The sequence below is a fragment of the Narcine bancroftii genome, chromosome 13 (assembly GCF_036971445.1).
Source record: "Narcine bancroftii isolate sNarBan1 chromosome 13, sNarBan1.hap1, whole genome shotgun sequence".
NCBI lineage: Eukaryota > Metazoa > Chordata > Chondrichthyes > Torpediniformes > Narcinidae > Narcine > Narcine bancroftii.
In genome coordinates this window covers 30,019,458-30,032,877 of record NC_091481.1, presented here as the reverse complement: position 1 = coordinate 30,032,877, position 13,420 = coordinate 30,019,458, and the positions used below count along the sequence as shown (strand labels likewise).

The 13,420-nt window shown below is 43.3% G+C and overlaps 1 protein-coding gene across 4 annotated transcripts in view; it reads left to right on the top strand.

The window, feature by feature from the left end:
* The window catches only part of pde3a (phosphodiesterase 3A, cGMP-inhibited), a 386,358-nt gene that overhangs the window by 202,741 nt on the left and 170,197 nt on the right, over positions 1–13,420 (top strand). For all 4 annotated transcript variants that reach the window (XM_069909269.1, XM_069909268.1, XM_069909271.1 and 1 more), the window contains exon 2: positions 12,925–12,975. In XM_069909269.1, coding sequence (XP_069765370.1) covers positions 12,925–12,975 — 51 coding nt within the window. The remainder of the gene's footprint in view (positions 1–12,924; positions 12,976–13,420) is intronic.

Below are 13,420 nucleotides of genomic sequence, written 5' to 3'. Positions count from 1 at the left end.
GTTCCCTTGGCATCTCTAGTCCTCCTTTTGACCTACTGCTGTGTGATCTTGGGACCAAGCCCAAAATTGACTTGAGGAAGGTCAGTTAATCTGATTGGTAGCACCAGCCAGCACCTGGCCTTCTGCTGGGTCACATTGTGCTGTACTTCACGCACTCATGAACACCACAAGTTATTTTGTGTTAACGCAGCAGAGATCGCAAAGCAATCGTGTTACGGTGTTGACTTTTGCATCCTTTCGTTGTGAGGTCTCCTAGTTTTACAGCTGCTAGACTTGCACTGTTCCTTATTTTCTCCCACCAGTCGAATAGTTTGAATAAAATTCAAGTGAAAACAAAAATAAAACTTTGTGCTTATCAGTGATTTCGGAAAGACTCATGATAGGAAATAAGGTGATGAGAGGCAGCATAAAAACAGATAACAGCATCAAACACGGCAACAATCTTCTTGCTTCTGGGCAAAGTGTTCTCTTGGAAAAACAAACCTTCCTAAAGTTTAGTGTGAGTTCTGTGATTGATGCAGGAGCAAAGGAGAACATAATGTCACCTCCATTTTATGTTACACCAGCCTCTATTGATCATGGTGGGAACCTCCAACCCAATTTCAACTAGGTAGAAGAGTGTTGTCTTGTACATCGTGGTTATTGGCGTGTAGCTGTCGACAGCGGGAGTGACGACATAAAAGGATTGCCATTCATGTATGATACACATTAGCAATGACTCCAAAGGCTGAGTGAGGAATGATAGGCTTTAATGCACATTAGATTTTGGCTGGCCCAATGCTCGAATGAATGGAAGGGGGAAGGGAGGTCAATCTTTATTTCCGGGATCGAGTCATCAGCGAGCAGGCCAGCCACTTATACACAGGACAGCACAGAACAATTATATACATATCACCACATTGTAGAAATGGGACAGATGGCAGACACGCAATAAAGCCTGGGCACAAGAGAGCAGCACTGAACGTGGAGGTTCGGGATGTCCCGGAAACAGGGGGCTGTCTGCACTCTGCATAATATCACCTTCTGCAGTGAAGAATACAAAAGGCCTTGCCTTTAAGGCCTCTGAAGCTCTCTCAATGCCAGTCACTTCTGTGCACAGCAAAGTAAAACAGATTTTGCAGATGTCTCCAAATCCTTCATCATTAATTTTCTCTCTTTACATTTGCAAGTTTCCAGCAGTTTTGCTGCAGATTTCCATTCTCTGTGGCTGGTTGCTGGGAAGGGCCCCAACCAGTGAGTGGCTTTTCACTGATGATGCCAAAAGTTGGTGCTTGAGTGGAGGCACACACAAAATGTAAACCCACCAAAATGCTGGAGGAACTCAGCTGGTCTTTTCAGCATCTGTAGGAGACATAGATATATTTCGGCCCTGAGCCCATCTTCAAGGAAAAATCAGAAAGGGCAGAAGCAGGATATATCAGAATGTCTCAGAATTCAAACAATGTGGGGGGGGGGGGGGGGGGGGGGAGGGAGGAATCCAGACCAACAAAAGGTGTTAATTAGATAGGTCAAGGGACTAGGTAGAATTGATCATGTCTGTACGAAAGGAGTCAAGGAATGGATGGGGGAAGGAGGGTTTTTTTTAAATGAAAGCCAAGGAAGTCAATATTAATGCCATTCAGTTGGAGAGAATCCAGTCTGATGATAAGGTGCTGTTCCTCCAATTTACAGTGGTCTCAGATGGGCGGTTATATGAGACGATGGGCAGACGTGTCAGCAAGTGAATGGGATGGAGAGTTGAAATGGGCGCCCACTGGGACATGCTTGTCCATGGACTCGTGTACTGCCAGACTGAGACCAATCTCGGCAATATACCCTTGTCCTCTAGATGCTGAAAAGATCAGTTGAGCTCCTCCAGCATTTCGGTGTGCTTACTGTAATGACGGTGTTCGCACACACAAAATGAAACGGAGGCAAAATGGAGATTCCGGATGAAAAATGGAAACAACATGGGACAGCTGTAGCAGGGCCTAAATGCCATAATCTGTTATACACCCAAATCCAGTAAAGTAGCAAACAAAGCTTCTCTCCCAGAGGAATTCAATGCCTTCTATTCCCAATTTGATGACAGTAAAAGTGAAGAATCACCCCTACTTCCCCAGAATACATCCTGTCTCTATCTGAGGATGCCATACATGCTGCCTTCAGAAGAGTGAACCCAAGGAAAGCATTCAGCCTGGATGGAATACCTGGCCGAGTATTAAAGATCTGTGCTGATCAACTTATTAAGGTATTCAATATCTCACTCCAGCAGAGCATGGTACCCACGTGCTTCATACAGGCCTCAATCGTACCAGTGCCCAGGAAAAATGCAGAAATCTGCCTTAATGACTATCAACCAGTAGCACTTACATCAACAGTGATGAAGTGTTTTGAAAACTGGATTAATTCCAGTTTGCTTATCAGGGTAACAGGTCTATGGCAGATGCCATCTCATTGGCTCTATAAAAGCCATGGAACACCTGGATAGCAAAGATGCTCTTATCAACTACAGTTCAGCAAAACTGTTCAGCAAACTCCAAATCTGGAACTCAATACCCCACTGCGTAATTTGATCATGGATTTCCTCATTTCGAGACCACAATCAGTGAAGATTGATAAGAACTTCTCCTTCCCAATCTCTATCAGTACTGGAGCACCACAGGGCTGTGCTTTTAGCCCCCTGTTCTACTCACTTTAAACCTACGACTGTGTAGCTCGGGACGACAATAACACCATCTACAAATTTGCCGATGATACCATGGTAATGGGTTGTATAAAGGAAGGGGATGAGTCAGTATGCAGGATGGAGATTGAAAACTTGGCTGAATGGTGCACCAACGTCAACCTTGCAATCAATGTCACAAAAAGTAAGGAGTTGATTGTTTACTTCAGGAAAGGAAAGCCAGAGGTATACAATCCAGTGATCATTGGGAGATCAGAAGTGGAGAGGGTGAGCAAATTTAATTTCTTGGGAGTCACTATCTCGGAGGATCTTTCCTGGAGCCAGCGCACAAATGGCAAAAACCCTGGCAAATTTCTACAAACGTGTGGTGGAAAGTGTGCTGACCAGCATCACAGTCTGGTATGAGAACACTAACACCCCTGAGTGTAAAGCCCTCCAAAGGGTAGTGGACAAAGCACTCCCCACCATCTGAACATCTGCTGCCTTTGGAGAGCAGCAGCAGTCATCAAGGATCCACGTCACCCACCATACGCTCTGTTCTCGCTGCTGCCATCAGGAAAGAGGTGTCGGTGCCACAAGACTCACCCCACCAGGTTCAGAAGCAGCTGCTCCCCCTCCACCATCAGACCCGTCAACAAGAAACTCAATCAGGTTCTCATACGGATTCTTACTTGTGCACTTTATTGATCGATTTTGTTTGTTCTCTCTGTATTGCACATTCATTATCTGTTTATAGTTTTATTTATTTACATGTTTTACGCTGTGGACAGTGTATTCTTTGCACTACCAGTTAGTGGTAATTCTGCCGCGCCCACAGGTTAAAGGAATCTCAGGGATGTAGGTGATGTCACATATGTACTCTTGCAATGAGTCTGAAATCTGAATCTGATGATTGCATCGCCAGCCTGTGAATGGGGCTCTTGGGTCCAGGAGTGAGAAAGCAGGAGAACACGGTGGGATGACTGCTGGGAAATTGGACTACTTCCTTTTTTTCTGCACTTGTCCAAGACCGGGTGATAAAAGTATGGGCTCTTGGTGATTTTGGGTTGAGTGGAAGCAAATTTGATGTAAAATAGCTCGAGTCTTTTTGCTACACTCAAAACCTTGGTTTCCCAAGACTTTGGCAAGTAATATGGAGCTTTTCACTTTAGTCGTGATGCTAAGTTTCACCCATAAACAATGGAATTGCTTGGATTTCTAACTTTTTTTCTCAGGGAAGATTCGGTCATTCCAGGAGTGTGGACTGATCCCAGCCATGGGATAAGGCAAAAGGGTAAAACAGACCCAGTATAGAATTACCCCCTCTCTCTTCTTGTGAATCCAGAAAGCGATTTAACTGTAACAATATTCCCTATTGCTTATTATTTTGCCGTCTTTTCGATTGCACTGCCAAGTGCATTTTTATCTGTATTCAGTTCTGACTTCTTATTTCTTTAATGAATTCTACCAGCATGTAAGCGTTTGTTCCACAGTTTCTGACACCAGCCAGGAACCAAATGTACAAGGTTACAGTTTGTACCTGTGTTGTGATTCATAAGAAATCTCCAGGGTCTCTGAAATGTCTGGCTTCAGAGTTCTTGGAATAAAACCACACAGAAATGCTGGTGCAACTCATCTGGCCTCACAGCATCCATAGGAGATAAGATCCATCTTTACCTCCTAGGAACGCTCCAAGACCGGCTGAATTCCCCCAGCATTTCTGTGTGTTTTTTACTATAATGATGTCTGCAGACTTGTATGTTTCACTTTGTGGCTCTTGTGCCCACTGGAAAACTGCAAAGAGCCCTCAAGGAGTTCAACTCATCACAGCAAAGCCTGCAGTCAACTATCAGCAGATCTAACGACTTTAGCCTTGGAGTTGAAGTTTCTCAGTAACTAAAGTAGCTCACCACCTAAAACCCAGGAATACTATTCAGAGGCACTTAAAGGGACATTGTTACTGTGAAAAATAGCCTGACAGGTTCTTTCTGTTTTACGTATTAGTGTTGAACTATTGAATATTGCTTTTAGTCAGAAAGTCACTATCAAGAACTCCCAGCACAGGTGCAACACAGTCAGATATCAAGCAATGTGTCCTCTGTGCCAGCAGCATAAATTAAAACTATCTGCTGAAAGGCACCCCTTTAAACTTCTCAGAAATTAGAGTTATTTTTGACAACAGCCATTCCAGTTAATGCTGGGGGGAAGCAAGCAATGCCAGGTTACTGGCATACTTGGGAGAATGCATCCTCAGAACAAACATCAGAAAACCCCCTCTATTTGTTTGTGCATTTTCAGAGTGTAAGGTCAGCATTTATTGCCATTCCTTAATTTCCTCCAGGAAAGAAGAGGTGCACTCCAGAACCATAGATTATAACATCACAGAAAAAGGCCCTTTGGCCCATCTAGTCTATTCTGCCTAGTTCCATTCACCTGCACTGGACCATAGCCCAATATATCCCTCCCATTCACATGTCTAAATTTTTTTATATGTATCAAAATCGAGTCTGCATTCAACATTTCAACTGGCATTCCACACATTTGCCACTCTCTGCGTGAAGAAGTTTAAAATTAAATATTGGCATGCAGAACAGTAGCAGGCCCTTTCAGCCCACGAGCTTGTGACTCCCAATTGACCCGCATCCCACTTTTTGAATGTGGGAGGAAACCCATGCAGACACAGGAAAACAGCGTCACCATGCCACCCCCTACACTAACCATGCCGCCCCATTTTGTGTAACATCTTTACAGCGCCAGCAATGGAGACCAAGGTTCGAATCCTGGCCTGCCTGTATGTTCTCCCTGTGTCTGTGTGGGTTTTCCCCGGGGGCTCCAGTTTCCTCCCACTGTTTGAAACAGGAGAATTAATTGGGCAGCACAGAGTCGTGGGCCGAAATGGCCTGTTACCATGTTGTATCTGTACATTTAAAAATTTAAATTCTCTATAATACTTCCTTTCAATAATTCACCCTTCATGTTTAACCCATGTCCTCTAGTTCTTGTCTCACCGAACCTCAGTGGAAAAGTCTGGTTGTATTTACTTTATCTATGCCCCTCATTATTTTGTTTAACTCTGTCAAATCTTCCATCATTCTCCAATGCTCTAGGGAATAAAGTCCTAACCTACTTAACCTCTCCCTTATTATTTATTTTTAAAATTTAGTCATGCACCATGGTAACAGCCCCTACCAGCCCATGAGCTCACGCTGCCCAAATATTCCAATTAACCCACAAACCCCATATATTTTTGAAGGGTCAGAAGATATGGAGAGAACATACAGACTGGTAAAAGTTCCATTATTGTCACCTACTACTACATTTTTAGAATGTAACATACATGAAATTCTTGTAACTTTTATCCTGCACCCCTCACAGAAACCTACAGCACCTGGTGCCCCTAGGCGATCTGTCCTCCAAGTATTGACCAGGCTTGAGCCCGCTTAGCTTCCGAGATCAGACAACATGCACCAGATTCACCCAGTTCGCGTGTGCTGCAGTAGCGCTGCACTAACCATTGCCACCGTTGCAAACCTTCTTTTGTTTCTAATGCATTGTTACAACTGAGTGGGGGAGGAGAGGGGTTGGGAAGCTTGTTTGCCCACTTTAGTTGGCACTTCTGAGTCAGCCACTGGTAAAGAAAAGCCTCGAGCAAGATGGGCCAAGTATGGGACGAACATGTGTCAAATACACTGCCTGGCTTTCCAAGATTACAAAAGCAAACAAACTTCACATTCACCCTTTTCTCTCCTTTAATACAATCTCCCTGAAATTCTACTTGAGATCCTGTTCTGTAAGGAGACACGTGAGATCCCAGGGAATGGTTGAAATTGTTTATCCCAACTGAGTTGCAGTTTGGGCACAAAGGAGAAAGAATCATAATACACTGAGGATGCGGGTTACAGCACCTCCTCCATCTCATACTTTGCCCACGGCATCCCCCTTTCCTCAGGGACTTGTCCTCGAGTGAGCACATGTGCAGTTAATTCCAAAACCAGGCTGAAACCTTGACATTAGCAGTGGATGTCCTGAGCTATTTAACTGCCCTGTCTGGGAGGAAGGTTGAACTTGCTTATTTTGTCGGAGGGTCAGATTGATCAGACTGTCCTCGAAGATTTTCCATTTGCCTTTTGTCTAAATCAAAGTGTAACTATGTGGGCTGACAGTTACCAGCTGGATCTTGATCTCTGGCTTTGTGCCGTCAAGTTTAAGGGCAGGGCTAGGCAAACTAAGACGACAAAAAAAGGGAAGAATGGAGTTTCAAGTTTGAGAAACTGAATCTGGATCTGGTACCAGGAAGATGAACCTGAAGGAGTCCACTGAGGCAAAATATAGATGCTATTGCAACACCAAACATGTTTGCAAGGAGGATAAATTTACCATTGGAAATAATGAAGCTTAAAACATTTGGACAGGAAAGCAGAGCTATATTACAAAAGAATTGGCAGATTATATTAGTAGCAGCCACAGTGCAGATTGTCCCAAGTGGTTAATGTGGCAAAGTGACAACAGAGCACTTGGAACAAACTGTTCCCAAGTTTCTCAGAACTGCCTTCCCTAAAAGTCAAAATGTCGAAGATATCGAGCATTTTGCACAAGAATCGTCTCCATGTCAAATGGCCTCTGATTTGGTAACAAGAAGAAGAAACTGGATCTTATCCTTGCCAAAGAGGGATGTGATTTGCATCAAAAATGGCAGAGGGTCTGCCATTCAGTCAGCCCAATGACCGAGAATATCTGGTGAGTATTTTGCAGGACTAAAGTGTGTGGAGGGGAGGGGAATATAACTCCAACTTCCCATGTACACGTGCGCAAATATGCAATGAACTATCCAATGGATTGATGATAAATCAAGGTAATACAAAATCTAAATAAAGAAGGGAAAATGTCAGAAAGAACCAGCAGGTCAGGCAGCGTCTGAAGAAAGAGGAACAGTTAACATTTCTGCCCCAGACCTGGGAAAGTGAGAAGATCATGTTAGTTATTCAGTAAAGAGAAGTTGGGCGAAAGTTGGTACAGTGATGGAAATATCTACGCTTTCTGATGGCAAATGTTTAAAATGTTGCATTTTATTTTGTGAGTTCTCAGTGAATCTTTGATGATGTAACCATTGAATAATTGTTTCTGGCTTAAAAGATATTTTACACGTACGGTCATGCTCTCAGATGTATAAGTGTGTATGTAAACCTCCTTTGAAGAAGACCGCAGAGCCCACCTCACTGACAAAAGGCAAAGGAGGAAAAACCCAACACCCAACCCCAACCCACCAATTTTCCCCTGCAACCGTGTCTGCCTGTCCCGCATCGGACTTGTCAGCCACAAACGAGCCTGCAGCTGACGTGGACATTTACCCCCTCCATAAATCTTCGTCCGCGAAGCCAAGCCAAAGAAGATATAATATTAATATCTACATTGCTGGATGTAGAGAGAGATATATGAATGGATAGAGATAGAGAGCTGTTGAGATAGATGTAGAGATAGAAATATGGATGGAGAGAGATAAAGAGCTATTGAGATAGATGTAGAGTTAGAAATATGGATGGAGAGAGATAAAGAGCTATTGAGATAGATGTAGAGATAGAAATATGGATGGAGAGAGATAAAGAGCTATTGAGATAGATGTAGAGTTAGAAATATGGATGGAGAGAGATAAAGAGCTATTGAGATAGATGTAGAGATAGAAATATGGATGGAGAGAGATAAAGAGCTATTGAGATAGATGTAGAGATAGAAATATGGATGGATAGAGATACAGAGATAGAGAGCTATTGAAATAGATGTAGAGATAGAAATATGGATGGAGAGAGATAAAGAGCTATTGAGATAGATGTAGAGATAGATATCTAGATACCCAAAAATAATGGTATAATTATAGCTGGACTTCCAACTGTAATTTTCTGTTTATCTTTCTGTAAGCTATTCCAAAAAAATATTAACAATTGCTTTTTACAAAGACAATTTTTTTAAAAGCTTCAGTTACTGGATATCAGTAACAGAGGCAGAAAATGCTGGAAACGGCCTGTGGAAAGAGAAATGATTAACATTTCAGTCCCTTGAAGCTTAATCAAAACTTGAAAAGAGAAATAAAGGATTTAGTTTTCAGTGAGGAAATAAAGGTTGGAGATGGGTGGGCAGAGAATATCTCTGATCAGGTGAAACTAAATGAATTAATGGGTGTAGTTAGCTTTTTTGTCCCTGTAATGTGTTGTTCAGAGGCAGTAGGATATGATCGGCAGGCCACACTATGCAAATGAGAAGCAACGTGCAATCGTATGCCCCCAGAAAATGCATGGTCCAGCAAGTTAAAGAAGAAGACCGTTTTGATGTTATGATATGGTCACTCATATATCCTCAGCCCGGCTGGAAGAACTAAGAAAACACACAGCGAGAGGACGGTACTTTAAACACCCTAGGCACGTTCATCAAGGGTGGCTGGCTGAAGATGCACCGCAGTCAGAACAACCCTGCTTTCCCTTTCGCAACGAAGGGGTTGTGATGAAGGGCCAAAGAGTGGTAATCCCGAACTCACTGCAGAATACATATGTTAAAATCCTACACAGCAGGCACCCGGGTGCAGAGGTGACAAAATGCAGGGTGAGGGACATTGTTTTCTGGCCAGGCGTGACGGAAAACATAGACCAGTTGTTCTCAAACATAGACCAGGGATTGCTTAAGGTGGGATGTGAGTGGGAAGAGAAGGTTGAGAACCACTGCTCCAGACCCAATTGTTACTGAAATATTTGGCTTGAGAAAAATTGTAATTCCCTTTGGAGTTATGAAACTGTGCACATAACGAGTCAATGAGGTACAATTAAAACAGTGGTTTTCAAACTTTCTTTCCACTCATATCCCACCTTAAGTAATCCCTCACTGATCATAGAGCACCGATGGCATAGGGATTACTTAAAGTGGTATGTGAGTGGAAAGAAAAGTTTGAGAACCACTGACATAGACCAAGGGCCTGCACTAAGCCACACCAACAGAAAAAGCCACTGCAACTCCACCCCATACCAGACCTGGTTGACTGTGGCAATGGACATTTTCAAATGGCGGAAAGAGCAAGACTTGGTACTAATTGACTTGTACTCTGGATGGTTCGAAATAGACCTGCTGTGCATGCGACCTCCTCTGCATCATAACCGAGCTGAACCGACCCTCCTTGGTGCATGGGGTGCCTCACACTCTGCTATCAGACAATGGCAGACGAGAGATTCAAAGACTTTGCAGCAGCGTGGGACATCACCAGCAGCCCAGTGAACCCAGAGTCAAACGAGTGGGCTGAGAGAGTTGTAAGAAGCACAAGACAGCTCATGGAAAAGTCTCACAGAGAAAAGACAGACACGTTCCTCAACCTACTCAACCTGAGGAGTGTCCCTCTTGATGCCACATTGGGCTCACCGGCACAACGGTTAATGTCAAGACAGACCAGGACAACTCTACTGATGGCAAGGAGGATTCTGGACCCTCAATCAAGAAACCTGCAAGAAGTCAAGGCCCAGCTGCTGGCTGGCGCAAAAGAAATGTTATGACAGAACAAGCTGACTGCTCAAGCCATTGGCAGAAGGGCAGGTCATAAGAATGCAGACTCGACAGGGCTACGACCACATGGGCATAGTCAAAAGGAGCTGCTGGGAACCCAGGTCATACCTGGTGCATTCAGAAGGGAGGGTGTACAGAAGAAACAGATGGCTCATCCTCCCGGAAAGAGAGCCACCCCCACCTCTACCCAACCCAGATGAGATCCAACTTGGAATGTGAGCCTGAGATCGGCAGGGGGAAACCACTAATGAGACAATGGACATTACACACCCTGGGACAATGGACATTACACACCCTCAGGACGAGGCATTCCAAGCCTCCACATCCACAGAGGGCTGTTACAGGACACACGCTGAGTGCATCTATAAACCCAACCTGAAATACCAGGACTGAACACGGTTGGATGTATAATAATCGAACATTACCCAAGGAAAGTTTAAAATGTTAAAATTGGCTTGGACTGTGCTATGTGAGGGGTTGCTCAAGAAAGGGACTCTGCTCCCACTGCAATCGCATTGCAGCCACTGTACTCACCACAGCGCCCTGCACATGCATGAACTCCACGAGGGCGCATTAGTTGAAATGAATGCTAGCAGGGAGCAGACACCAAGCTACAGGCTCTCTTTCCCTCTCTCTTTGATTGTGTACAGTGAAGTTGTTTGGTCCACCTCATCTGCCAACTCGTCTAGTTATTCAGCGCACACGATAAACAACAGCTTCTTTGTCCATGTAATGTGTTGTTCACAGGGAGGCAGTAGGACATGATCGGCAGGCAAAGGAGAAGCAAATTTGAATAGAGTGAGAAAAACGGAGTCAAAATGATGAGAGCAGAAGTGATCAATTCTGATTCTGTCGGAAGGGAATTGGAGAATTTGATAGTGAATCCAGAAACTGGCTATCTAGACGGAAGATGAAGATCAGTTTAAGTGAACAAGGTTTGCTTTTCAAGTAATTACTACTAAGGAAATAGTGTCAGCATCTCAGAGGAAATTTCTGTGTCGATGGTTGGAGTTTTCCTCTGTAGAGTGTTCATTAATTCATCAACACCTCCCAGAGATTGAGCACCAAATTCAGGTCGATTCCCTTGTCTCAGCTCTCCATGGAGGTGTTTATTTAGGGGCCCCTCTGCTCTGTTGTGTCACATGATATTATTTCAAAGACGTTTCACATTTGGCAATATTTTTCCCAATATTATTTGAAGATAATATGATTTAATCTTTGCACCTTCACTGTTTGTGAGATAGTTCTGAGGATTTTAATATTAAACACAATTTATCAAGTATTTCATTGTTTGTAAGGCACTTTAGAATATCTTAAGGCCATATGAATGCATTCTTTGTTCCCTTGTTCCTGTGAGGCCCTTTTTTTTGGTGCTTATTGGTGATCAACTCTCAGGGCCATTGCCAGGCTCACTTAATTGAATTTGATGTGGGTTTGCAATTAGTTCAAGATTAGTGTGCAACCTGATTGGCAAAAGCATTTGTCCTCGTATCAAAAAGATCTCCATTAGGGTAGGTGTTTTGTAGTCCTGTTGCTGGGACAGGTTAGACTGGAATAAAAAGATTTATGTTGAGAATAATGGCTAACTGACAGTAATTGTGATTGCAAAGCAGTAATCTCATCAAAGCATTTAGATGATGATGTTGTAAGTAACCGTTATCTGACCTCAAACTCTGAAATAAAATTACAGCCTGACATTACTGCAGGATATTATTTTTACATGATTTGTACAGCAAAGTGCAGAGTTTGTTTATGTGCCATCAGCGTGCACTCAAACCAAGTGAGCCAGGTGGACAGCATGCTTGTTCAAACAGCTGCTTAGATAAGCCAGGTTGTTGGCTGGTGTACATGGAGTGTGATGCTATCTAAATGGAACCATTTAGAGGCTCTGATAGCTCAGTGGTTAGAGTTCGATCCTTTGACAAAGTAGCCACTCTATCTCTTCCTTAAGTTAAAGAATTTCCAGTATAATACATTCTAAATGTAGCATTATGTGACAATAATGGATCCTTGATCACTGCTTGCATAATCAAATGATAGCAAGTTTAGCAGATGAACGATCAAAGGTAGATTTTCCTCTCATTGCATTTGAAGAATGAGGTCAGTACGTGCAGGATCGATGCATTAGGTTGCCAGGCTCTGTGCAGTAAACAGGTCTTTATATTCCTGTCTTCTGACAATTAGCATATCCACTACTTGGGGTGGCACAATTAGCACAGTGCCAGCTATCAGGACCAAGGTTTGAATCCCACCCTGTCTGTAAGGAGTTTGTATGCTCTCCCCCTTGTCTGTGTTGATTTTCCCCAGGGTGGTGGGTGGGGGGGGGGGGGGTCCTGGCCTCCCACCGTTCAACCAGGGGTTGTAGGCCAATTGAGTGTAATTGGGTGGCACGGTAAGGGCCTGTTACCGTGCGCTTTCTCTACATTTTTTTAAAATTAATTTTATATGCACTAATTCTCATGCCAATGAATATACCACCTTTCATGAAATGAACATCCATCCCAATTTACAATACCTGTGTAATGATCATGTATCCTGTTTTTAAATAATGCACATACTTCCTTACAATTCCTCCTTCTGTCACCTTAATGCAGTTTGTTTCACAATCTCCAAGAGAGCAGTGGATTAGCGACTTAACTAAATTTTACCAAACCATTGCCATGATGAAAATAACTGTTGTGCTATGTTTTTTTGTGTGCGCAGAACAATTTTCATTCCATTAACCATCAATTTTGTTTTTTCAGATCCTTTCGCACTGTGAATGGGATCATAAGCGTGGCTATCGGGGATCACAGGTCAGTGTTCAGATAACTTGTGTACTTGTAGGGGGGATATCGCACACTTTATTGGGGAGAAATAAATTGATTCATATCAGGAAAACAAACAATTCCAAGACAAATATACCATCGAGTGTACTAGTCATGGAATTTTTCATTGTCTGAAGTCACATCGTTGCTATATAAAATGTTTTTGCTTGATATTCCTACAAACTCTGACAGAATGTAGTGGAAGGAAAGTCATGATTGGTAGCAAATACTTTTTCAGTAGAATCAACTATTCTTCTTCTTTCCTTTCTTTGGCTTGGCTTCGCGGTCGAAGATTAATGGAGGGGTAATGTCCACATCAGCTGCAGGCTCGTTTGTGGCTGACAAGTCCGATGCGGGACAGGCAGACACGGTTGCAGCGGTTGCAAGGGAAAATTGGTGGGTTGGGGTTGGGTGTTGGGTTTTTCCTCCTTTG